The sequence below is a fragment of the Taeniopygia guttata genome, chromosome 2 (genome assembly GCF_048771995.1).
Source record: "Taeniopygia guttata chromosome 2, bTaeGut7.mat, whole genome shotgun sequence".
NCBI lineage: Eukaryota > Metazoa > Chordata > Aves > Passeriformes > Estrildidae > Taeniopygia > Taeniopygia guttata.
The window spans coordinates 126,538,489-126,566,486 of record NC_133026.1 but is presented as its reverse complement, the minus strand read 5'-3'; the positions used below and the strand labels follow the sequence as shown (position 1 = coordinate 126,566,486).

At 39.3% G+C, this 27,998-nt stretch overlaps 1 protein-coding gene and 1 long non-coding RNA gene across 3 annotated transcripts; one reads left to right on the top strand and one right to left on the bottom strand.

Annotated features, from left to right (window-relative positions):
- Window positions 1–716: 716 nt before the first annotated feature.
- Window positions 717–22,343, bottom strand: RIPK2 (receptor interacting serine/threonine kinase 2). Of its 2 annotated transcripts, none has more exons than XM_002198483.7 (11): window positions 21,909–22,302; window positions 18,137–18,290; window positions 16,926–17,081; window positions 14,577–14,734; window positions 11,522–11,571; window positions 11,022–11,183; window positions 9,554–9,639; window positions 9,268–9,357; window positions 8,331–8,436; window positions 3,777–3,956; window positions 717–2,635 (listed from the first exon to the last, which is right to left on the bottom strand). In XM_002198483.7, exons 1-11 carry the CDS (start codon window positions 22,097–22,099, stop codon window positions 2,310–2,312), a joined length of 1,659 nt encoding a protein of 552 aa, XP_002198519.5. In that variant the 5' UTR covers window positions 22,100–22,302; the 3' UTR covers window positions 717–2,309. The 2 variants fall into 2 exon arrangements, with proteins under 2 accessions (XP_002198519.5, XP_032602904.3); XM_032747013.3 differs by lacking the exon at window positions 717–2,635 and adding an exon at window positions 2,642–2,974 and having other exon boundaries at window positions 21,909–22,343.
- On the top strand, window positions 11,179–15,243 carry LOC140682452 (uncharacterized). The gene is made up of 2 exons (XR_012054222.1): window positions 11,179–12,037; window positions 12,124–15,243. It is a non-coding gene; the product is annotated as an uncharacterized lncRNA (long non-coding RNA).
- Window positions 22,344–27,998: the final 5,655 nt, after the last annotated feature.

Sequence of the window (27,998 nt, the reverse complement as noted above, 5' to 3'; positions counted from 1 at the left end):
CTAACCTGAACTATTCTATGATTGTACTCCATCATGGAGGGAGCCTCAGGGTCCAAGGAAAGAGGAGGGAGATTGGCTGGAGTTTTTTACTGAATAGCCTCAGGGTTTCCTTGGAGCCTGGGCTTTGGCTGGAATGCTCATGGTCTTACAGACGTGGGCTTATTCAAAGCTGGGGGTAGAAAATCACTTTTTCTGCAGCTGTGCCACCTCAGGGTGATGGCACATGAAGAGGAGCAGCCCATAGTGGCTGCAGCAGTGTGACAGCACCATTCCTGCATTTGACTCCATAGGGAGTTTATAATTGTAATTAAGGGAAACCAAGCGAATTCTGTACTGACAGGCAGGAGTCAGCAGGGAGACTGAAAGCTGCAGGATGCTCTTCTCTCTAACGTAGCTGTCTTACAGTGGGTCCTCAGGAAAGTTCCTACTACATGATGAATTTTAGACACACATTGAAGAAATGTTACTTTGCCACCTTGCAAGCCACAAACCTTATTTTAAGCACCAATAATCATGAACAATTGATGCTTAAAATGTGATGTGCAGTGAAACACACAGTTCTGGCATCAGCTTTCCTCAGATCTCTCCCTGCTAGACATCGTTAGGTCTGCTCTAGGAAAACCACAGCCATTCATTGCACCATAATCCTGGTTTCAGCTATCTAACTTTAATTTTACAGCTTCCAGAGAGAAGCATGATAAAAGGCAAATACCCGGTTCATGTCAAAAACTTACTTTATTAAAAACAATTTTAAACCTCTGCTATCCACTAAACTATACATTGTAGTCTTGTAAGTCAGTTCACAAAATCATAAAGATATTGAAAAAAGTAAGCTGTTGGCAACCAGTAATACCCACGCCGAAACCTGAATCATTGAAATGGAGGAGATCTCACATCTCCATAGGTTTGGAAACAGCCATCACTTAGGATTTTTCATTTATCTGCTCCTTTTTATATGGTAATTTAGATATATTTCACCATTCTTGCATGTGGAGTTTGGATTTTCCCAAATTTTAGATAGTCTGAGCAGAAATTGTAATTATTTATTAGTGCTTGCAAAAATAATCTGCCTGTGCAGATTATTTTGATAATTCTGACAAATTAAAACAAGTAATTTTTTTACTAGTTTTGAAGTCATCTAGATAAAGTCACTAAGTGCTTGTGAAATGAACTGAAAAAAATACCACATACCTTTTCCTCTCAGGTAGCCCCACCTGTGCCTCAACATGTTACTTGCAGATAAAAAAGGAGAGAGAGTGTGATCTGGAGAAGGTTAAAGCAGGTGATAGCAGAAGAAAGCCCTGCACATTACTTCCAGCACGGCAAGGCAGGGCACAATTGATCTTTGTACAGACCCAACTACTTATGTAGTTCATTATGTAAATACCAAAAATTAAGTTACAAGTTTGATCTAGCAACATCACATGAGAAGTATTTATGGCAGATGAGAATGGTAAAGGGTGGTCAGATAGCAGGTGACAAAGGCAAGGCAGGTGACCAAGGAAATGTTAAAGAGGTATTAATTGAGGATGCCCTTATGTAAGTTCTTCCTGGATCTCACCCTACTATGATCTCAAGAATAGCTGAAGTGGTTATAACCACACAATGTAAGATGCTATAGCAGCAGCCTTTCTACTATATCACTTCTGAGCAGAACAAAAATGATAAGCACAACGTCCTCCTTCCCCTTTGGCTCCTCTTTGGACTAAAATTCTTCTTATGCTGTAGTCTGAGGCACTTGCTCTGGCAACAAAATGAGGAAAAAAAAACCAAACCAAAACAATAAATAACCTGCAAAAATGCAATATAAACTTCCTCTCACCTACCACTCCTCTCCTGGATGCACACCAGCATGGCTTAAGGAAGGAAGTTTATTATACACACAGCAGAACAGCCCTGGAAAAGAGCACCTAATTTTTTTTTACCTCCTCTGTGAGACAGAGCAGATGGAATGAGAAAAACAAACATGCCATGTTAAAATGAGATATCTCAATCCTGTGAGATGAAATGAAAGGATGTGTATAAACGGCAAATACGTAAAATGGTGGACCTTTAATGTTTTTCTTTGTCATGTATAAACAAAATATTTTTACAAACTGAGTCAACAACTGTCAAGTGTTTGGCTTTATGATTGCACTCCAATGAATTAATTGGTCACTGACCAAATGCAGGCTAGAAGAAGTCAGGGTCATTTCTGAGAGTCTACAAAGGCATAGTAAAGACAAAACTGCACATAAATAAAATACTATATAGAAACAAGAATCATGTTGTAAGAAATATTCACATGGTTTCATAAAGAAAGAATAAACTTAAAGATGCAGTCTTTGAGAATTAGGTACAATATCTGGATAAGGCTGAAGTCCTAGCTGTTTGTTATCTTTCAACTTCTGTACTATAATTCTGGCAAATTCCTCTCCTTGACTGTCTGAAGTATCAAGCAGTTGTCGTACTTTTGATGTCCTTGTAGGTTTGGTGCTTATAAGTTCATAATCTTCTTTCATGAGTAAAAATCTTGACAGAAGAGCATCCAGTGATTGATTCAAACATGCTTCAGTCATCTGATCAATAATTTCTTCTCTTTTACTTTGTATCCACTGATGAGCTACATTCTGTTGTATGGTTTCCAATACAAAATCTGAGATTGGAAAGGATTAGAAAAAAGGAAGAGATTGTAACTGTCTCAACAAATATAGCCACAGAATAAAGAACAAATTGGAAATAAACTGTTAAAATGTTCCAATTTGACAAATTTTGTGGTTAGAGTATTTATTCTATCTGAATCACAGAATAATTTAGGTTAGAAGGCACCCTCAAGGAGGTCATCAGATGTAATGTCCTGCTTAAAGCTGGGCCAACTTCTAGGATAACTCAGGTTGCTCAGGGCCTTGTCCAGCTGAATTTTGAGCCTCTCCAAGTGATGGCACTTCTGCAGCCTCCATGGGCAACCTGTTCCAGTGTTCAACCTGACATGGTACTAAAAAGAGACAGGCGGTAAATTTACTTTCCAGGGCGATTTTTATTGAAGATTACTGAAAACATCCCTGTAGTTTCCTGCTATTTTTCTTAAGGTGAGGTTTCACATAGTGAAAGAGTGTTGATTCTCATATTTCCAGAAGAGAGATGATCTTTATATGCAACAGATCTTTATAAAGTTGCATATTATTATGTGGCCTCTCAAAAATATACATGAATAATTACTCATTAAAGTTTCTTTTTGTTAATTTTTGTGCTAACTTTTAACAGTTATTTGATGCACAAGAATATAACGTAGTGGGCTCCTAACTAACACAGAGGATCATTACAGGTGATATGCTGACACAGTTGTTGGGTTTTCTCAGCCCCACCATTACTAAATGGAAGACTGGAAAGCCTAAAAAGTGTGAAGTGACAGGCAACAAGGTGACTAAGTTTGAGCTAAGTTTCTCCCCTGTTCTGCTGGACTGGAGCACTGCTACAGCAGTAGGAAATAATGGAAATACTATGAGCAAAGGGAATGGGATAAAGAAGACCCATGGCAGAAGGAATCTGATTAAGAGGAGAGAAAAAAAGCTAGTAGCTACAGGTACCTGTACTTCATCACATTTTTCACTGTGTTTTGCTTACTTTGTAATATAAGTCAACAAGGAGAGAATTACTTAATTTTGCATTATTAATATGCAGATGTTTTGTTTTCATTTTGCTTGTGAATACCAGTTCCAGTATCCATTTCATACAGACATACATTCAATGTTAGAACACTTATTGTGGGTCTTGGAATCAAGTAGTGTTTGCTGTACCTGAAGGAATCGGTGATGACCGCAGCACGTGGGATGCAGAACTTGAGGCATCTGAAACTCTCTTGTCAGTTGAGAGAACAGCACTGTATGGATGCACAAGGAGTCTGGCACTTTGAGTTACAGACAGATTTTCATCCATGCTGTGGCTGCTAAGAGAGTGTAGAGACCCAGAATTTCCATCTTGAGACAAAAAAAAAAAAAAAAAAAAAAAAAAAAAAGAGAAGAAAAAGAAAAAGAACAAGCTGTATTACTTCTGTGCACAAATAAAATATACCCACCGGAGACTATTTAGAGCAATTTCACGGAAGAAGTAATAAACCAGCTACTTTTACATGATATACAACAAATTAGTCCCTATACTCAAATTCTGAGTACATTTATGCCCCTCATATTTTACCAGGGCCTGACTATGGTTTGGAGTCCTGCTTCATTTTAAAGAAATATTGGGAGTATAAACTGGTAGATGTGAATCTCAACAAAAAAGCTCTGTTTGAGAGAAAGGTTTTGTAGGGACTAGAAGAACAAAATAAATCCTTTGAGTATTTGGAGAGGTAACTAAAAATCAGCAGGAAAGCAGACTAATTTATTTTGATGAAGTTTGGCAGTGTAACAAAGATGAGAATATTAAAATAAAGATTCAGATGGGGGAAATGGACATGAAGAGCAGTGGGAGAAGTTAGCATTTAGTGGGAGGCCAATGGAAGCTTTTTGTAGACCATCAAAACAGGATATGACTTCATGAAAGCTTCATGTAAACTTTTGCAAAGAAAAGTAAAAAGTATTTCTACTGGGGGGAAGTTTAACTGTTTCTAACCTTAGAATTTTTTTTATAGTAGAAAAAGATGACAGATGTGAAAGCAGCAGTAGGAATGACACAAGGAAGAGATAACAAACAGCTGGTAAGAAATTACTACAGGACATGTGCCTAACTCTGCAAATAGCTTTGATTTGACTTTCACAGTGTCACTTGATAAAGACACAATAACTAAGATGTTAACTAACTGCAAGAATTCAGATGAACATGTAAAGACACAGTGAGGTAGCCCCATGGACAATTCAAGATTACCTGTCCAATGGGGAAATCTGAAGTTGTATTCCCAGCTCTTTCTTGACCTGTAGAAGAATATGTCTGTAAGTACACAGAGCAGGAATAGGAAAATGTGGAAGAAAGTCCATTCTCAGTGTTTTAAACTGGTGGGCTAGAACTCATAGTAGCTAGTATTTTATTTCATGAACAAGGGATAAAGTTGGGCAGAGCTATGTACTGTGAAGCAGCAGATATTACCTACTGCTTGAAAAAGGGGATTAGGACACAACCACTGTGAGTGAAAGACCATTTCAGGAAAGTATTTCAAGCAGTTATCCTGGGATAGATTGTTATACATTTTCAGGCACACATATTTAATTTCCTAACATAAAGACAAAACTAGTGGGATTGTATTGTAAATGCAGGCAAACCCAATGGGAAGAAATTATGATGTGTGACTCAGTTCAGAAGGCTGAATGATTTCTTTATTATAACTATGCTATAATACATTAATATACTATGTAAAGGAAGATTCTAAAACTACATACTACTTTCTCTAACTACCATATCTAACTCACAACTCGTGACCCTGTTCATGAGAGTTCAGACACAGGTGGATCGGATTGGCCATCAGGTTCAATCTCACCAGAATCCAACCAATCAATCACCCCAGGTAAACAATTCTCCAAGCACATTCCACATGAGAAAAACAAGGAGCAGAAAGAGAAATTGTTTTCTCTTTCTTTCTCTCTGTGCACCTCTATGAAAAATCCTGAGAGAGAGAGAAATGTCCCTGTGACAAGATTGTACTGGTATGAGAGAATGACCTGCACCAGTGAACACAGCACAAGAAAATGCAATCATAGAATCACAAAATTGTTTCTATTGGGAAGACCCTTAAGATCATCAAGTCCAGCACTGCCAAGTTCACTACTGTCCCATGTCCTGAAGTGCCACATCTACACATTCTTTAAATATCTCCAGGGATGGTGACTCCACCACTTTCCTGGGCAGCCTGGGCAGCTTGTTCTAATGCTTGACAACTCTTTCCATGAGGAAATTTTTTCTAATATCCAATCTAAAACTCCCCTGGCACAACTCAGGGCCATTTCCTCTTATCCTTCTGCTTGCTGCTATTGCTTGTCAGTTAAGAGGCCTCCACAGGGCCACAATCTTCTCTTAGGTAGTTGCAGAGAGCAAAAGAGCATAATTTCCTCTCTGAGCCTCTTGTTCCCCAAGCTAAACAACCCCATTCCCCCCAAAAAAAAACAAAAAACAAAACAAAACAAAAAAAAACCCAAAAACACAACAAACCAAAAAAAACCCCCAAAAAGCTAATAGCTAATGAGAGTTATTCAAATGTTATTCAGAAAAAAAAACAGATTGACTCAAGTTACTAAAAAAGACCTAGGTAATCTAGAAGATTGGAGCTGGAGTAACAGAAATAGAAAAATAAGGGAAAAATAAGGAAAAATATGAGATCTATACTTTCTCTTTTAAGCTGGGGCTAATGGTTAGAGGTGAGACCCTAAGCAGGTTTGTAATGAAGGACCTTGTGAGAAAGGAAAAATAAAATTCTAAGGTATAGTAAGTAAGTGGGATTTCATAGACAGAAGAAGTTTGTAATGTCTCTCATAATACTACGTAGCCTTAGTTCTGACTGACTTAAGTTAGAACATGCACCAGGAGGACTAGTTAGGATACTACAAGAATAAAGTTTATTTTACAAAGGGATTTTAAAAGAGTGCATCCCATTCACCTAGCAAAACTAAGTATAATAAAAGATTACTCTCTGTAAGAAATGAAATGGGAGGAGGGAAAAGAGCTTTTTAAAGAAATATGCAAGAAAAGCTCACTACGGAAGGGGGAAAAGGAAAAATGGAAACAAAGGCTAAGGGCTAGAAGACAAGTCTTAACTCTGAAGAAGCAATTTTCTGAAAAAGTATTCTGATTGTACTGATGGGAAAAACAAGAATCTGTAGTCATTAACTCAGCTAGACTCTGTAGTCATTAACTTGAGCCTTGGTGCCATGCCAAACCCCTCTCTTGCTAACAGCTACCTGGAATAGAACTTGCACCTGAAACAATTGCATCTGAGTTTGAAAAGCAAGATGAATGTCAATCTTGCTTCCCACTACAACACTACCTGATGCAGCTATTGGCAAAGTAATAAGAAACTCTTCTGCAGTAAGGTTTTATAGGCACTATTTTCACAAGCTTTACAGTATCTGAACATAAATACAATAAAAGCAATAGCTCTATAAAACAACCACCAGCTGACCAATCAGATTAATTGCACCAACAAATTTTCACTGATGCTCTCCACAAACAGACACAACAATACATAATGGGAATTCATAGCAGCATGAAAGGCTAATATTTATCATTATCTTATGTGATTACCCTTACAGTCCATGCTCATGCTCAAACTAATACTCCATGTTCTAAAATTTATCAAAACACACTTATTAAGCTAGGTAAATATGAGTTATTCTTTGTCTCTGAGGTTTTTATGCTGTATAGATAAATGCTTCAGTTGATGTATAGCCAAAGTACCCTGCACTTCCTTTTGCCATTTTGTCCAGTAACTGGAAGTCCTTAAGCCTCCTGTAATTTATTTACCAAAGTTCTTCCTGTATTTACACCTTTCTAGTACACTGAGTAGAAGTTAAAAATAGTGTATGCGCTCAAACAGGAGTTGAAACAGGAACTGCCTGTGCTCTCCTACCTCTACCAGAGTATCTCTGGTTTTGCAGCACCTCAGAATACTTTTTAATGTCCTTATTTTATAGCAATGAAGTCAATAGTCTTGTATGCTTACATACTCCTGGTCCCTGCAATGCCAGAGGACACTATTCCTTTGAAATACATTTACATTCTGTCAAGGGAAGAAACTCAAATGTAGTTTTAGTTTCACAATGTTTTGCTATTCCACCTGGGTTCCATTTTATGTTTCTGGGTTCTGATGTCAGCAAAACCTCACAATTGAGTTTTCTCAGGGAATTTTGCCAACTTCTATTCACAAAAGGGGACAGCTACAAAAGGTCTGTGCAGATGCTTTTGCAAAGCAGTCTGTTAGAGACATTTTTAGTTATTGAATTAAAAATGATGTAGAAATTTGCACTGGAAACTTTGAGTTTACTCAACTTCTAGAATGCCTTAAAATGTGTAGCCTTTTTTATATTCAGAAGTAGTTCACAAAAAAGAAAAAAGAAAATAAGGAAAAAAAAGAAGATGCAGTGAACTAATCTGCCAAGAGTCTGAAGGGACAAGAAAATAGAAAATATTAGCTCTGTACTCACAATTCTGAATAGGAAAACATCCTGTGAGCTGCAGAGGCTTCTCAGGTGATAGGAACAGAAAGTCAGAGCTTAAAACCACTATTTTTTTACCCAGAGCACAAAGTTTACAAAAGAGACTTTTTTCAGACATGAAGAGACCCAACTTTCTACTACAAATGCAATGTCAAGTGTGAATATAAAGCTGCAATAGCAACTTAAATTTACACAAAGTCAAGAGCATCTCACCTGATGAGAGGATATTACACTGGGGAATAGACTTGAATTTTGATGTATCTGGAGAGATGCTCCGAAGGGGAAGTGCATCACACTGTATGGAGCTACAGTACACTGGCTGAAAGAAATCCAACAGGCACATTAAAGAAATATGAAGCTGCAATTTCTTTAACAGAGAATCTTCTCGTCACCCTGTTTTCCTTGCTATCTAAATGCTCAATAGACAGCACAATTAAAATACAGTAAATCAGAAGAAAGCATTTAATACCAAAAAGCATGTAATCCCAAAAAACTTACATATTTTCAAAGATGACAGCAATCTTGTCTACAAGTTTAACTACTAGTAAGAACAAAAGCAGCAGCATTAAGAATCAAAATATAAATGCAAAGCAAGCTCCATAGAGGTGTAAGGGAGCAGTAGACCACCTCTTACTACTGGCAGGCATTGTGTGCTGCATTCCTCCTTGAGGCGATCACAGACTCACAGAATATATGGAGTGGGAAGAGACCCACACGGATCATCAAGTCCAGCTGCTGGCCCTACACAGGACCCACCCCAAGATTCATTTACCCGAGAGCACTGTGTAGATTCTTAAACTCTGCTGGGCTTGGGGCTGTGACCAGTTCCCTAGGGAGCCAGTTCCAATGCCTGATCGCCCTGTGGGTAAAACACCTTTTCCTGATATTCAAACTAAACCTCCCCTGGACAGCTTCATGCCATATTTAGAGCTTTCCTGTATTTAGATACCCTACTGATTTCTGCATGCTCACCCTTTTCTATCTTCACATATATGGCTTTGCATTTGTTTCACCCTGGCCCAAGTAATGCATTTTATGCCTTTCCTGACTGCACAGGAAAGTAAAGTGCAGAACAGCTCTCCTTACCAAGTTAAACTTCTTTAATCTCTCAGGATACTGACATACTAAATGCAACACATAAAGTATTTACCTTTTCAGGATCCAGAGGTATATTGAGAGATATCTGCTCCACATTTGCTTTCTTTCCACTCTTGTAAATACTTTGTGAGTCACATAGTGACTGGAAAAGAAATATTTACCTGTATTAAATTTCTGCTATAAGACAAGACAACAACACTGCACAAACATGTTTCAACAAGATACAAGATTAGACAAAGGAAACTGAGGAGAAATTACAAAGGGGATTAGGCTTCTTTTAGCAAGGGAAAGCTACCAACTCACTTGACCAACTCATGGCTGTAACAAAAGCCACTTACCTTTGATCTCTTTAAGAGAATTACTGCTTCCAGCATAGCTATTTCATCAAATGTTCGCAGAACTGGCTCCAGGTCTATTAAACATTCTAAACAAAAGAAGAGTACTTGGTGAATGGTTTGAATTGGAAATCAAGTTTTTACTGTACTAAAGTGTCTTTCTGACATTTACAAAAAATTTGTCTATTGACACATATCAAACCACTTATGCTGCTAAAAGAGGAGCTGCTTGCTTCTCTTAGAATAGTTCACACCACCAAAAGAAATATGTACCAAGAGATCCAGGACAATGCTGGGCCAGGATAATGCAAGTCTCACACTCATGGAATGGAGAGATTGTTGAGTTTGCTGTGTTTTAAAGTAGTCCCATCAAGCCTGATTAGCTGAATAGGACCCGAACACCATAAGACCTCAGAGAGGGCTGCTGTCTTCTGACTCCAAATGAGGTGGTAAAGACTTATACCAGAAAAATAAACAAACACACCCCCAACACAGCAATATCCAGAATACATGCCTAAGGCATGAGGCAGGACCAGGATAGTCAAACCACTGACCTATCCCATCCAGTGAAACCAAATGACACTGGCCTCAGTGTCTGTGTCTCTATGCTACGGTAATTGCTTAAGTTCCCCATCAGTAAGCTGGACTTCCCCTAATTTTGCAACAGTTTTGCAACTTCTTCTTTCTTTTTATGATAGTAAAGTAGTGGCAAAAGCAACACATTGTTTTTTTTCCAAAGACCATCTTACTGCACACATGGCACTCAAAAGAGAATTCAAGTTAGCTCACACTATAGTACATACCCCAGATAATTTTCCCTTCAGTGTGACCACACATTTAAATTACTATTTTTTTTTTTTGGTTAATTGGCATAGGAAAACAAGAATGCATATGGAAAAGTCACAATGTGTCTATTTTTTTTTTTTTTGATTTTAGAAAATATTGCATTTAGATCCATTTCCTTTCTTGGAAAAATCCAGTTCTTGCTTGATAAAGGAGATACAACAATTAAAGTGTCAGTGAGAGATTTACACTGACATGCAAATACAAGCTGAAGTCACTACAACTTCTCTAATATGCAGTGGTTCGTTGGTGTTGGCTGGATGCTCATAAATCCCGCAGTTTTATACTTCACTTCTCCTATTCCCCCCTTAAAAAAACCCAAATTATCTTCAACAATAAACAAAAAAGTCCAGACACAAATAGTTAAACAAAACATGCTGCTTTTTTATAGGTAAATTAAGAGATGATAAATGCACAAGACTCCAACAACCAACCTGGTTTTATGGCACACACATAATTCCCTTCATAAAAGTTTGCTTACAGATATGAAGGAAGCAGCCTTGCACTTTATCATAAACAGCAAGACCAAGCACACAGATTTCCTGACATCTTTAACACTTCTGTTTCAAGACTATAGCCTTGCTCTGTAAGTACCATGTTCAACAGAAATCTGACAAGGTAAACTCACTTAAGAATGATGGTCTTTCATCTGGGTTTTGCGCCCATCCACTTTCCATCAGTCTTATGATAAGCCCTCGATGAGGAATGTCCATTGATAGACTTCCTTCACTCAAGTCTAGTCTCTGTCCTTGTGACACGCTGTACATTATCTGCAAGGGGTTTATAACTTCTGTCAAAACAGACATTGTGAAGTCATTAGAAATATATGCAATATAAAGAGCTTAGTGTATAGGAGGAGTAATTCCATTTGCAGACATAGAATTTAAATAATCAAAATAAGGTTACATTTCTTGATTAAAGAAAAGGTATTCTTAATTTATGAAAAAACACTGTAATTACAAAAGAAAAAGATACTAAAAATATAGTCTACTTTGAAAAGTATTTCAAAGTGTTCTTCAACAAGCTTAAAAGTTGAATTATTAGAAAGTAACCCCTTAAGTCCCCAGGTTTCATGTTTAACCTTTAGGCAAGGCAGGAGAAATAAATTAAAGGAAGACATGTCCTTACCTTCAAATGGCTGTTTCCTTGACATCACTTCCCATATGATAACTGCATAACTGTTTACAGTATAAAAAGTACAGAAGATGTTATTTTAGACTACAGACAATTAACAACACAATATGCTCAGCTTTACATTGTATTTAAAGCATTTTGGTAAAATGGTCCCACAAGCACACATGGGACTGACTACAGATAACTAAAATGGTGACATGAATATATGAAAACTAGCGAGTGACTTCATCTAGAACTAGTTAATACTATTAAGTACAGACAAGATCTATGGCATATAAACTCCTATTCCAAATCTGAATCAACTTGGCTCTGCTAATACGTTGTGAATTACATACATAGAGTTTAAATCTCAGTACACAAATTAAAGTGAACCCCAGAGAGCCAACTGCTCTGTCCTAAATGCAATATTCTGGCATCTTTTCAGAATGACATTCCCATGGGAAGCTGGATATTAACCTGGAGGATGGCTTTGGTCCACAGCTCTATCCCAACACATCCTCACAGAGACAGGTAAGATTCAAATTTGCACTTGGGATGCCCACTCCTGCTTCCTCCCTCCCCATATATGCTTTCAACATCTGCAGTGTTCTCCACAGGGAGAGATGTCACTTACACACAGCATTCACATTCCAAAACAGACTCTTGGGAAGACTCCTCTGAACAAATGCCATGAGATTGAACACACATATGCTTCAACGACCTTCTTTTCCATTCAGACCAACATGAATGGCAAGTGGTTCAGTGAGTACAAACTTGCCCCATCTTTAGTGAACTAGTCACTCTCTTCAGCCATCAGAATATATCAGAAATAGGTAACTTTAAACAACTTCACAATTTAAATAAGGTTAGCTGATTTCATTTAAAAGCTGCATTGAATTCTCAGTCCTTCTTTCCAACTTTTCCTTACATACTCTACCACATCTGAATGAAGCTCTATTCCAGGCAAAGCTCCTAATATTAATCATAGCACTGTATTCAAGTATCTGGTTCAGCATTTACAAAAGATAATCCAGGCTAAAGCGTCAGTGCTTCCACAACTTCAGAATGCACTTCAGGTGCTGACAAGTGTGTATTTCCATGTTTTCAGTCCAGTCTTTATAAGCATTGTGGCAGTGTCATTCCAGAAAATAACCACCATGACCAGCTGCTGCTAAGGCTTGCTCCCCACCCTTGGTATGTATGCACTGAGCTTCCTTCCTACACCACTAAGAAGAACCAAATTTTGCATACAGGTTACATTTAACTGCCTTAGAGCACTGTACCATCCAACAGCAACCAAGTAAGAATTCAAATAAATGAAGTAAAAACAAATAACTGATGCTTAAAATCAAATAATATAAACAAAGTTTTCCTAACTATTTATTCTTCTTACATTTTAACATTCTTCAATGATAAAATGTATTCATGTAGCTTTTAATAAAAGCAGTCCTACCTGTTAGAAAAGTCTGCTTCTGATGTATTCTGGTAAATCCATGCAGGTTGATTTTTTCAATATAGCAAATCATCCCTTTTGTAAAAGTTAAGCTGCTTGACTGTAGTTTAACAAATTGTTTTTTTAAGAAAGAGTCTTCCTCACAAATTAACTTTAACATCTCAACAACACTCAGCTGTGATCAATTAGTTTGACATCCAGAAAACATCCAGCTATTTAATAATATCTTTCGTTCAGTTTGGAATCTCTCTACAGTTAAATACTATTTTCTCAGTTCTACAACACTGCAGCATTCCCCTTTACACTATTCTTGTTTTCCTTTCTTATTTCTGCTTTGTAGCATCTCCTTCTGATCATGAGCATGGAATCTCCTGTGTGGCCTTTCTGGTGGTCCTTCACTGTCTCTGCACTGTCATGTCTTCCTGCCTTGAACTTCTCTCCTTCCAATGTTGTCTTAGCCTCTCTTCTTTCTTTTCACATAATCTCTTTCCTTCCTAATTTATCTGTTTTTTATGCCCTTCTAATGTGTTCTCATATTTTCTCCTATTTGGTTGTTATTCCTCTGAAAATATTATTTTCTTTCTAAGAAACATTTGTCTTCTTCCTCTCTACCCATTCATTAAACTGCCAGTCACCCTTTTTTCCCCTCAATATCCCTTTTTTTTCTTTTCAATGTTTTCTTTATCCATATCTTCTCATCAAAGGGTAAAGAAAGCAGGGGTGTTGTCATCTGTACTCTTTGGACAGGAATGTAAAGGAACTTCATGTGTTTCTTAAGGGTAAAGGCTAATTAAGGAAAATAGTGGTTTCCCTGGAAGTCAGTAGGACCCTCTGACACTGAGTCATCTCTCCCCAAGATATAACCATGAAAGAGAATGGTGAAGGTAAAGGCGGCAAACTGCACCAGAATGATGTAACAATGTGACTTTATCACAGGGATTGGCCAGTTCATGCCTCCTCAAACTTCCTTTACATATGATAATTCCAAAGTTCTAAGTAATCTCTGAGCTCTCCAAACCATTTTAAACCAGCCAACTGTAACTCAACTATCCTCAGAGAGATTTCCTTTTGTTATATGGGTTACTACCAATCTATTTACTATTCTACTACTTGTACTCAGGACAACACAAAACTACTGCAACTTTCATAAAGTAAATTATTCCTTAACGAGATTACTGTAACTACTTTCTCCAACCCCACTACCCTGCTTTTATCTACCTCCTTTCCAAAAATACATTTTCTTCTTTCACCCAAGTACATTCTGAAAATTATGTTGATTACACAAATTCTAAGAGTATGTGCACTGACTGATGGTGTGAATGGCTTTCTTCTTTCCCTTCATTGTCTGTATGTGTACACTCATTTACAGAACCAGTCCCCCACCTACTTCTGTAGTCTCAGCTTAATTTTGGAGCATTACGCTCATCACAGCATAAAACAAATGAGTCATTAAGTCCAGCTATCACTCAACTCTTTATTTCCAAATCCATTTAGCCTACATAGCTATGATATTATCTCTGAAAATAATAAAATTGCTGAGAATATGTTAAAATCTAAGTTCAGTAAATCATATCTGAGCTCAGATTTCAAGCCCCACTAGAGAACAACAGGAGTTACCTGTAGATATCATGTTTCACACTTGCCCGGGTTTTCTGACTGGGGTTGTAATCCTCAGGTGGCATGTAGATAATTGTCCCTCCTTCTGGCAAGGAGGATTCACTTCTGGACTGGGACATGGATACGACACGCCATTTGGACATGCCAAAATCTGCAATCTGGAAAGGTCAAATCAGTTGTTCTGAGAAGAAAAACTGGTTTTATCTGCTGATAATTGTTAGAAATTCCTGAAATACATCCAGAAAAAGGAGTCACCAAAAGCTCTTAACCTGACACACAAAAACTTGTGGTTCTCCTAGCAACAGGAAATATCAACTCCAGTCCATAAAGCATTCCCAGGTCGTGAGTCATGCTATCCATATAGCCTTTCCCTATCCTGTGATTTTAAGGAAGGACTCATGTACACTCTGGCTGAAGAATCTGCTGTAGATAGCTGTGCCATATGAAGAAAATCACTTCCTTGTGTTAAAAAAGGCAAAACAAAAAAATCATTGATTACTTGTACCTCCCTTGTGAAGAAAGCACAAGCTTAGTATACATAGCATACATAACTCAGATTGCCAATATCCCGAGGCAATTCCTCTCACAGAATAATTTTTGGGCACTTCACCTCACTCCCAAAACTATGATGTATTAATCCTGAATTAATAAATTTGATATTCTTTTATTCTGTGCTGCAAAAAGTTGCTGAATATTTTCTTTACTGTGCACTCTGGGGCCTTGCTCCTTTCTACAGGATACAGTGCATCTACATGAAGAAGCAACTGACTTCCGTTTACATCCTCAGACATTCATGAGCCAGGGCACCAGATGTCAGATTAGGTTATGGATAAGGAGAGAAACATTTAGCAGAATGCACCTGCTGGCTGAGCAGCAGTGTCTGGCATACATGGGAGATAAGCAGCCAGCTCTGCACTTGTCCAGCATTTGCACAACAGCAAAAACATAAAACATTTTCAATCAAGATGCCTGTGCAAGAGCTGTGCCAATTAAGGTAACAGAAACAAGCTTTCTGAAGAGCATACATCAAAATCCACAATGAAAAGTAACCTTTCTTCTCTACAACTCACTCTCATGAAGCCTTCCTCATTGTAATTGGTCTTAACTCGTGCCCATTCAGTTAATCAGGGACAGTTAGAGGCACTCTGTGAATGGTGTTACTCTTATACATACATAGTATCTCTTCTAACTGGCATGCATGATAACCTTGTCTGCATTTCCTGTAAACTGTACTAATTTAGAGAATCTTGCTTCACCTCCTTAAGGGAGGCAGGGCAGGTATGCAAGAGTTAACCTCTTCCCTTCAAGTGCCTCAGCAAAGCAACTGTTTATATATGATCAGGCAGAGCACCAGGCCACACCAAAGCTCTTAGGGATTAAAAAGAGACTGGATAAAAAAATGGCTTGGACTAGCTCCCTGATCAGGTTTATCAGGAAGCTCGATGGCAATGGCAATTCCAGCACAACTGAGTGGGAGGAAGTATGACCTGCTGAGGGTGTGAGCAGAGACAAAGCCATGTGAGGCACTTTGCTGCCAAGAAAAATTTCTGTGCAATGGTGAAAGAAGAAACCAGCAGTGGATCTTTGCTCAAAGGACTCACAAGGAGAGTCAACTTATAGCAACTGAAACATTTACTTTTCAGTATAAATTTGGTGTGAAGTATCTGTTATTTCCATTTACTTTCTATCAATTCTATCAGCTGTAAAGCCAGATCTTTTCAAAGTAACAAGAAACAACAAAACCTACTCTTGCAATTATGCAAGCACCTAAACATTTTGTCAGAAGTACTTTCAGTCTCTTTTTCCACATCATGGCAGTGATATTTTAAAAGGCAGAAGTAAAGTTTTTAACTACTGATACTACTGCATGTGTTTGCGTGTTCTAAGGAGAGCTTCACAAAAGCCATCTTCCAACACAGTAAGATTTCAAAGTCCTGTTTTACATGCTCTTATACAGCATCAACAGAACAATATGTCCATATTGCATTATAAGTATCAAATGGAGCATTAACATTTGAATTTGACCTACTGCCTATCAGAAGTAACTTGTCAGAGCATCTCAGGCAGGACCACTTTCTATTTTCTTCTCAGGAAGTGCCAGATGTAGCTAGCCTTGGAATGCTGACAAACAGGAGTGTCACCACTATTGAGTATCAGCTACTGCTATAGCAGAAACAGCCTAAATTCTATCTTTCTGGTCTTTTCAGTCAGATAAAATACAGAGTTTCCAAAAGAAAAACTCTGAAGTTCTGTCTGCAAGGATAAAAGAAAAAAATCCACCATACAATTACATCCCCTCACTTTCACTCATTCTGAATGTTGAAGAATGTAAGAATTAAATAACCCTACCTTAATATGAAACTCATCATCCAGCAAAATGTTCTGGGTTTTTAAGTCATGGTGCAGCAATGGAGGATTCATGTTGTGCAAATAGTTTACTCCCAAAGCAATTTCATAAAGAATACGGAATCTCAGGCACCAGGGAATGTGGGGATATACATCTTTCTGACAAGATAAAACCACAAAACCAGAATATAATCCTCTGTTCTAACAGCACACACAAAGACTTATTTTATAAAAAGAAGAAAGTGACTTGGGCAAACAGTAATCTTTTAAAACATACATTACAAAAACTCCTTAAAAAAACTATAGTGGTGCATTAAGACTCATTAGCTGTTAAAAGAAGCATTATCAAAAAATAATAACTATGCAGTGCTATGTCTCCATTCCCTAGCATTCACATAGTAGTTCATGACTGCTATACATGATGTTGAACATTTGTGACACTACTCATTCATATGGAAATATGAATTACAGATGAACTTCTGCACGAAACTTGCAACTCACAATTTATAAGTCCTACAAAAAGAATAGCAAAAATTATATCTGCAATTGACATTGGGGAACAAAGCAAAACTGTATTGAAACTATGCACAAAATACTACATTTATAAATAATAATACAGCAAGAAAAATGAAGTAAAACTCAGCTGAAGTCTTAAAAGTTATATGGGCATTAATGCCTTTGTGAAAAACACAGCTGAGCTCTCCAAGGAATGAGATGTGTACTGATTACAGGTAGACTTTAGTTCTATTGAGACACAACGGCAGTAGCTTTGAATAATCCTACCTCTTTATATTAGCAATATTTAGCTTCTATAAATGAAAGTCAAAATCATCATTTTTTTAAAGAATATTCAAACTCATGAAAAAAATCAATTGTTTTGGCAGTAATTCAGAAACCCAGACTGAAGCAAGCATAATTATTTCAGAATCTAATTAGAGAACAACTGAGATTTTTAAAGTGACTGTATGTAATAATTCAACATAAAGCTTGTTATAGGTCAAAACATTAAAGAAAAAAGTATAACAAAACTTAAGTCAGCTGAATTTAGTTGTGTTTTTGAGATACAGAAGGTCTGAGCACCAAAACTACTAGGGATACTGTCTTCTAACATGAAATATTATAAATAAAATACTTTACTATACTAATTAAATATGAAAACTGCAATCTACTTGAAGCAGCCAGGTATCATATTTAGAGACCACAAGTACACTTACCCCATGCAATAGCTGGTTTAATGACCCATTGGTCATGTATTCTGTTACTATTCCCAGAAATTCAGGCTCGTTGCAGATTCCCAAAATTGGCAGTATGTAACTAAATCTGGCTTTGTGTAATATCTCTGCTTCTTTTAGAAGGTGGTTTCTATCGCTTAAAGAAAACAAGCAAACAAATAAAATACATTACCAGATCAGTACTACGAACTCCAAGCAAATGCTGGGTTCACTATATTCTCTGTGTAATTATATCCCTGTATGCGCCACCTTTCCACCACTTGGTTTCTGCTTTGAGAGTAAGACAGTGTAAGACAAATCAGAATCTGCAAACGCAGACAAGACAGCTTCCATGGTTTTGCTGTACCACACAAATCTATTTCCATCACACATTTCATCCATGTTTCCAATAAATAAGGATAAAGTCAGAACTTCCAGCTTCCACCATTCCTTGTAACCATAAAGGTAACAACCAGCTGCATTTGTCCCATTTTACTGAACACCTTCAAATGCTGAGTTTTCACTCAAGCCCAATATTTATCTCCTAGAGAGTGGAGATTTTATCACACATGATTCTCCAACCATTAAAATCTTGTGGACTCTGATGTACACTAATATAATAGGGGCTAAAGGAATGCACTTTTGACTTCTGAAGGAAAGTAAGTTCCTTTCTGAAGGAACAACTAACTATGTTTTGTTTTCACATAAATTGCTCTCTCAAACAGCTCCTGCTTTGAATCACCCTCTGGAAAAAACATCCCCTGGATGCACAGCAAGCAGGAATAGACCAGCCTCATGAGGGATGCCTTTGGATGCCTGAATTTGACTGTGTAAATCCTCAAAACTCTTCATAAATGTGGGTTTGATGCATCTTCACAAATTCAGGCCTTGCAGCACATGGATTTGAGAAGGCCAAGTTTTATTCAAGATTGAGTACGATTCCATGCCTGAAAATGGAAACTATTTGGTATGCCTTATATCTTAAATCGTCTTGAAAAAAATGGGTTGTTGCCAATGAGGATGGTTGGATCACAAAACATAATTCAGCAAAAAAAGCTTTTAGATCTTAGTGGAGACTGGTACAAGTACATGACTAGGATATTCAAATACAGGACATTTACAGCACATTGATCCTTTGGATGTGAGCCAGCCTGACTCAGAAGCAATAGGGCTGTGCTGGGGCCAGGGCTATGCCCACCACGACTGGTTCAGCACAGCGCTGTGTTATGTGCACAGCACAGCTCCTGGGTGAGAGCTGGCTTGTGCCCACTGAGCTCAGGGCACACCCCAAAGCACTCAGGGCAGTCTGGATCCAGCAAGGTGGGCTTAGCACTCACAAAGAAAAGGCTGTCAGGATATATGGAAAAAGAGTGAACTAAAGCCTGCAGCTCTTAGCAGCAGGAAATTTTGAATTTAGATGGATATGAAATTAAGGGCCTTTTATCTGTGTGATGGAAAAAGACTTGTAGGAAATGACAGAAGTAAAAAGACAGCCTTTGATACAAGCGTGGGATGGAAGAGACGACTTTACACCTTCCTCCTTCCTCCCTCTCTCCAGAATGAGTAGGTTTGAGAAAGTTTGGGGTTTTCCCAGACAGTAAGGCACATTAGCATGGGATTCAGCTGTAGCTGGGAAACAAATTGTGACACTGCAGTCTATTCCTGTGCCTGTCAGTCACTTCACCTTTGTCTGCTCCATGCCAGAAGGGCACTGAGTAATACCTAAATGAGCACATTCCCAGAACAGCTTCCCAACTGGCTTTGCTCTTTGCCTGGTCACATACCATATTCTGGGATGCACAGCACATGCTTCTCACTTGGGGAATTAATGGCATCATGAACTCATCCCTATTCCTGACAACACTTACCGGCTGGCATTTTATATTGCCTACCGTACAATCAACAAAGGACCTGCTGCTGAGACTCAGGTATAATGGATTTTTACACCTTTTAGTTTTCTGACAGCATTTCTGGGCTTTGCATGATATATGGTGATGCCTTATTAAGGCTGCCCTAGAACAAAGGCTAGGCAGAGTTAAAGAATAAAGTAGGCATTTATTAGGAGGCCTCAATGGATACACCTTAGGCGGTACAACAGGCCAGCCAAGGTTACACCCAAGATGAAGCCAAAATGGTCACAAAATGCACAACCAGTCACGAGGTCTCTCACTTTTATAAGTTCTGGTCCATTAGCATATTGGAGTTAATTGTCCAGTTATAGCTTTAGGTTATGAAGTCTGATCCTTCTTTTTTTTCTCCCTTCAGTCCACGTTGTTTATGCTCTCGGGCCTGTAATTTGGGCGGTTGTCCTTGGTTCCAAGCTAGGAAAGGAATTATTTTGCCTAGCTACTCTGTGAAGAGAGCTTACTATCCCTTAATATGAAGCTCAGAACTACATCCTGAAGCAGTACAGAGTCAGAGGAATATAAAAGCTAAAACCTAAGGCATCATGGTGGGTGACTGATTTATTTTGATTACCTCACTTGCCCTTCTAATCATAATTTCACAGGTTAGATATCCTACTAATCCAAATTCTTACAAGTCTAAAAATAGCCTTGGTGGTTTCTCCCAGCTGTGTTCTGAGGATAAATGCTGTATTTCCAATTAGCTGGGATTTAAGCAGATATTTTAAAAAATTCCAAAACAAAAAATCCCCCACAACACCCATCCATCCCCTCCCTCCCCCAACTTATCAGAAAACACAACATAACTGAGATTCCATTTCAGGCAAGATTTCAGAGATAAAGCCTGTGTATACACAAACCTGGGCAATAAGAGGTGAAAGAGCTTAAAACAACCTGTCTTATATTTGAGTATACTGAGTCACAAGACTAGAAGCCTTTCTGGGTGAAGTTATCCTACCTAAAGGCCTAGTACTAAGTCAAAGAAACCTGAGGCAAAAGCTTGAAGACAGCAAGATAAGACTCAGAGGCAGGTTTACAGTCAAGTAGGCTTCAGGCAACCTAAGAAGAGGCAAATTTGCATTGATATGTTAACAAATTGGAACTATGGGGATTGAATAAGACATTGACAAAAAAGTAAAACTTGCTGTCCCCTTACATGGAGTGACAGACAGCTCCTGTAATAAATATGCTGCCACTTGGGTACCTGGAAAACGGGGAACCCAATTGTTACACGGAAAATACCAGTACCAGTTTTACAGGGGAGTCTACAATCCTGTTATTTTAAATCAGCTTCTCTCAGTATTGTAAGATCTGGGGAAAATAATAATTTTGCATGGTCTCAGAGAAGCTTCTTCTAGATGCAGTCTCTAGTAGATAGAACAGTATACTCCCGATATTCTTCTCCTCTATGTAAACTCCAAAACTACAATAATCACTGTACTTTAATATCCTGCGAATACCTCAGCAAAATGGCTAGCAACCAACAGACCCAGCAAGAAACTAAACTCTGTCAATCCCACCATGAGGCAGGCTCAAGGCTCACAGTGCAGAAAAAAAAAACCCCAAAAGAAACAACTTAGTGTCTCAGAGACCGAGACCGAAACCACTCTTTTACAATAATCGAGAGAGGAAGCTCCAGGGCCGGTCCGTGCTTTCTCCTGGCCCAAGCTGAATCATCCTGGTGGGATCCCCTTTCCGCGGAATTAAAGCAAGGCTGGCTACGGAAACAGCAGGATCTGATCCACAGACCTCAGGAACCCAGGCCGGCACCTTCGGCCGGCCCCTGGCCCTTTGTGGGGCTGGGTTAGTGCCGGGCGGGCTCGGGCCGCCCCTGCCCGCGATGCCCACGCCGGGCCCCTGCCCCCCGTTACCTGTCTAGCAGCGGCCCCTGCAGGCATTTCAGGGCCACCGGGACCCTCCAGTCGGCGTGCCGGGCGGCGGACACGGTCCCGTAAGCGCCCCGGCTGATAAATCGCAAGTCCGGGAGTTTGCTGGAGGGGATGGAGGGGAGGCCGCAGCTGAGGGCGCCCGCCCGGCCCCCACCGCCATCCCCGCCGCTCATGCTCGCACTCCGCCGGGCTCAGCGGGGCCCGGCGCGCCGCTCCTCCGGCCCCGTCCTGCCTTCCCCGCACCTCCCTGCCCCGCCTGCTCTCCAGTTGGCCAGCGCTTCTCTCCTCCTCTACCCCACCGACGAGACACTTCCTCACGGAAAAAGCGTCCCACGGCTCGCGGGTCGGGGAAGGCGGAGCAGCGGGATGGGAGGAGCGAGCCGGGAGCGCGGTGCTGGCGTGCCCCGGGTGCCGCGCGGGGCGGCGGCCTCGTCCTGCGGGAGCTGCGGGAGCTGCGGGAGCGCCGTGCCCGCCGCGTCCCTCGGGTTGGAGCATCCCCCGTCCCCAAGGAGCGTCCCTGCGCTGCACAGGAGGCGCAGCCCCCTCCGCCGGGGCGCGGGCGGGTTCTGCACTCGAAAAATGCTGCAGGATGCTAGAGCCGAGCGCTAATCGCCGCTGTGAACTGTTCGCTGCATAGAATCACAGAATGATGTGGGTTGGAAGGCACCTTAAAGATCATCTAGTCCCAACTCCTCTGCCAGGACAGGACACACCTTCCACTAGACCAGGTTGCTCAGAGCCCCATCCGGTGTGTACTCATTGCTCAAGCGAAGTGAGAAAAGCTTTGTCTCAGTCGCTTATCTCCTCCGCGCTTGTCCTAGGAAGATTTTTCAGCATAACAGTATTTCAAAAAGATAGTTTCGCAATTTCCAGTAAGTGCAAGTTCACCCTTGCCAATGGTAATAGCTGCCTGATACAGGGACGTATTTGAGAGCTTTATGTTAAGGTTACTCAGTAAGCTTTTGTAATGCCTGTTCACCAAGCCAAGTTTTCACAGACTAGCAAAGTAATTTAACTTAAAGGTATAGATTTGTAGCTTTCCACAAGGAGTGACAGTTCCACAGGATGAAATAAATGTAAATAGAACAACTCACTTGCCTTTCCATGATCTGTGTGGATCATGGGCTAAACGCGCCTGTGGCTTTTCACCTCTCTTTTCTCCCACTCATGGATATGGACCAGAGAATGAGGGAAAATACCTATGTTTTCAAGCTATAATATGTCCAATATTTCACAGCATTCATTTTAAGGCATGGCAACAACTTTTCAGTTCTGTCTAGGTCCTAGCACTTTAACTTTATGACTTTTACAATTGTTTTGTATTTTGGATGATTTATATCCTCCAAATGCTTCAGCATTATGAATGTATGAGCAATCATGTAAAGCAATCAGTGACTTACTCTACTTTCAGTTTTTATTTAGTCCGTGTCCTCTAGACACACTAGGTGGTTTCCCAAAACTGTATTCTTGTGGCAATGTTTCCAATATGCAAGTTTAGGGTATCTGTTTATGCATATCCCTCTCTATATTAACCATATTGGTAGTACGATTAGCCATACAATTCTAAATTTGGTGTATAAGGAAGATTTTGTTTCCAAAAGAAAATAACATGCCAAGGACAATTACCATGAGCTTGCATTATAAAACCACTGTGTAAATACATACTTACAGTCTTTGCGAATAAAATGTCGCTATACTTTAGATTTATTTGTGCATCTTGTTACTGCGTGCTGTGTTGATTTAATGTATATTTATTGTGTTAAGTACACTGACTTAAACCCCAGGAAAATTATTGTAATTCTAAAAGTGGATGTGGAGGCAGCACTGTTGGAGCAGTGCCGTGCTTCTCTTGTCATGCCTATTCCAGCTACAGTTTTCCTCAAGCTGTAGTCCTTGTGACACCCCAAACCCTAACCCCAACCCTAATGGCAGCTTGGGGGTGAGGCTGAGGTCCTAAGGTAGATTAAACTTTTGAAAAAACTAAAGTTTTTGTTAAATACTGTTTCTAAATTATAGATACAGTATTTATAGCATGTGGCAGATAAATAGCTGCCCGTGGCTTACTTCTTTGAAATTTAAACTTGTGAGATTTCCCACACAGTCCTTTTCATTTTTAAGTGTTTGATCTGACTTGTCCTTTCACATGGAGATTTCCTGAAGATCCCCACTGATAATGAAGTAAGCAAAATCCACAGCAAAGAGGATACTTTTTCTGTATGTGGTATTCATAGTGATTTGATTAGTGTTGTCATAACTGTAATTTACTTGAATTTAAACTGGAAAAAATTGGTTCTGAAAGTGTGAAAGCTATGGTGAAGGGCTGAGTCTTCCTTCAGCTTGTGAAATCTAGGAGGGCAGCTAGTTACTATGTGATCAGTACATCATGATGCTGACTTGTAAAACACTTTCCATTCTTTGTATCTCTGTAAAAGATCAAGTAAAATAACAGCTGAAATTAAACACGCTTTCCAGACTGAGGTGACATTTGCTTTATGACATTCTTTCCTGCGGGCAGCATAGTCTAGAAAGAGCTTTTACATTGCTACTCTAAACAGGTATTCACACTGATGTTGAGGAGAGGGTATAAAATACATATCTCTCCCTGTGCATCTCCACCTGAAAACAGGCCTCTTATACATAGATACACATGCATCCTTTTATAGTCATGTGTATGTTTTAAAAAATTCACACTACCTGCATGTAAAAGACTTTCTTTTTCCAGTTTGTTATAATCTTGTCCCTCCACAAAAAAAATATAGTGCCTTCATTTTTATGGATATTTTATGGATAAGCACCACATCTAGTTGTGGTTTTTTTGCAGTTCACCAGATTGACTGTGTTTCCACAATGGCAGGAATCTGTAGTCAAGATAAGATGTTCAGATTGAAAGAAGCTATGGTTGCATGATGATGATTTTATACCTCAAATGACCTTACTATATTTTTGCTCTTCAACTTAAACATGACAGACCCTGTTGCCTACTAAATAGTCTGAAAAATCTGGGGAAATGGTGCTTTTTTCCCTTTGCAGGTGATAGTCTCTGAATCTTATTTGTGTCTTTGGGGCTGCATAAAAGACCCTGTTTTAGAAAATGAGTTTTCATTCAGTAATCACAATGCCTTTGTCCCTGCTTTTTATTTTGTGGGTTTTTTAAGTTTTACATAAAAAAGGATTTTTGGTTTTAATAACATTTTTAAAAGGAATATTTTGTCTGAATATTTTGTACAATCCACATTGCAGGAATGAAGGACTTTGGTAGTAACCTCTTCAGTTGTGTTTGGTCTTGCTGAAACAAGTATTTTTTTTCTGAAATAATGCATGAGGTGCTTAGATTCTGGCTGAGATCCTGTTTTGCCTGCTGTCACGCTAACAGTGTGATAATACACTTGTTCAGATCTATTAGTAATGAGTACTACAACCATGGAAACCAACAGCCTTTGAAATCCTCTGTGTATTCTCCTGCCAGCCTCAACCAACCCTTCATTATTAGCATGTGCCAACTCTAGGTGGGCTGTTCCTGAGCATCTGAGCTCTTTTGGAAGTTGTTGCCTATGGTTTTAGTTGTCTTTTGACATAATTTTATATTAAGAGAGCTGCATGAAAGTACTTGTATCCAGCTATTACAACATGTTGACACTACCCAGCTGACTGAATCGAGGAGCAGAGCTGCTGAGAACTTTTCTGGCAGTTTGTAGGGAAGGAGGGAGGGAGGGAGTGCTTGGGGTTTGATGCTTCTGAGTCACCTGGATTTTTATTTCCATGTTGTGCTAATGTCGGTGGCCATGTGGTGATGACACATCATGTGTGTAATACCAGCATAAACTCTAGTGCTCTTTTGTAGGTAAGTGATATTTCCTTTCAGGCCTAGCAGTTTGACAAAGCCACCTCACACTTGAACCATTTCAATGTTTATTTGCTATTTTCACTGAGCTTCCTCTTTTCTCCACTTGCTTGTGGGACCTGAGCAACTTTATGAAGATGGTTCTCATCTTAGCCTCTGGCTTTGCATGAACCCAGTGAAGTTTTCAGTGTGGAAGTAATGCAGAGGCAAAAGTTTGGTAGAGGAGGAAGAAAAAGAGGGGATGACTTTGAAAGATTCTCCTTAGACAAAATAACACTGTGGTACTCTTCTGTACCTTTCTTAGCATGTGGATTCTCTGGGGCCAGGTGAAGCCCAGGTGCATCCTTGGTGCTGAATCCAATAAAAATGTGTTATACAATTTTTTAGAAACAAGGATGACTAGCATGGGATGACTGTCATCCACCTGAAACAGAATCTGCATCAGAAATGCCTGTTAAGAGTAGTTCCTAGCTCTAATTCCTGAACCACAGAGATTATTGGGAGAGCAGTGTTTCTCAGGAGCCAAAAAGGATTATTCTAGTAGAATTCTTACAGAATTATCTCCTGTTGGAAGATGAGTGCCAGGTCTAGGAGGATTCCGTGACACCTCCAACTTTACAGGCATGGGTAGTATTAGGTGTTCAGTGGTCTGCTGCATTTAGGATTAGTCTATGTGCATTTTTATGCTGGGTATTTCCTCAAATACTTCAGCATCCCCAATTGCCCTTACTACTAGGTTTTAACCTTTATTTTGATTTTCAGTCTAAAATGCTGCTGTTCTTTGTGTTTCCCAAAAAGTTAGTTCAGCTGAGAGAAAGCTGAAACAATTTCTTTCAGCAGTGAATTAGAACAAGTTTTCTCCCCCCTTTTATTTTCTCTTTCAAAATTCAAACTATTATACAAGTGCAGCAGATTTGATGCACAGCCAACAGGTCAGGAGAGGGGAGGGAGGCCAGCAAGATGATTAGAGGGATGGAGCACCTCTTGCACAAGGAAAGGCGAGGGAATTGGGTTTGTTTATTCTGGAAAAGAGAAGGCTTTTTGCTATTTGCAGCCTTCCAGTACCTGAAAGGACTGTACAAGAAAAATGGAGAAGAACTTTCTATAAAAGCATGTCATTACAGGGGAAATAAAATCAAATGGAAAGAGAATAGGCCTAGATTAGATATCAGAAAAAATTCTTTACAGTGAGGATGGTGAGGCACTGGAACAGGTTGCCCTGAGAAGTTGTGGATGTCTCACCCCTGAAAGTGTTCGAGTCCAGTTTGGATGGAGTTTGAGCAAGCTGATCTAGTGGAGCTGTCCCTGCCTATGGCAAAGGGGTTGGAACTAGATGATCTTTAAGGTCACTTCCAACCCAAACCATTCTATGATTCTATGATTCAAGTCACTTCCTGGAGTGTAATAAATCTGCTAGGTCTGTAATTTCAGTTCCCAGAAATACATAACGTGTTGGAGCTCTGTCCTCTAGCTTGAATAGCTACAGTTCTTTCCAAATAGCTGTCAAGCTGTCAGTCCTGACAGAGTCATAAAGGAGAACAACATTCATTACTTAATTACAAGAATGCAAGGCAAGGTCTAGATAGTCAAGTGGATGCACAGAACCAGGTGGGAAATGTGAGAATTAGAAATGTTATACATTTCCTATTTTCTTTTTGTGGTTTGTGTTGGGACTTAAATAAGGGGAAAATTGGCATGTTTGTTTGATAACACCTATGTGCTTTGAAATCAAATTAAGATGCATCTTATCTGTAAATGAAATGAGGAGTTAAGACTTGTAAGAACTTAGCATACTTAGTAGTGTACAGGACTGCATTCATAATAGGAAAAATAGCTCAAATTTCCATCTCCAGGTTTGAAAATCTTCCAAGGTCAAATCAAATAAACTAGATTCTTTGATTCTGATAGTCAAAGCCTCAGTAATTTTTTTAGTAAGTGCAATTACTTCTCATTCATTTAGGAACAGGTATTTCCTGATGAGTATGATGTTGAAAGTCTCTGACTTTTAGCAACAGCGCTTATGCTTTGAGGAATTTATAGTAAGCCAGAATGAATCAACCTGTTAATCATTTTTTCAGGCATAAACACATGGCCTTCTCTTCCTGTTTGTATAAACGATTAGCATGTGTCATCTGGGAATAACGTAAGGCATATTTTCGTCACAAATGTAACAGTTTGTGGTGGGGTACATTCTAGAAAATAGTATTAAAAAAAAAGGCCAAAAAACCCAA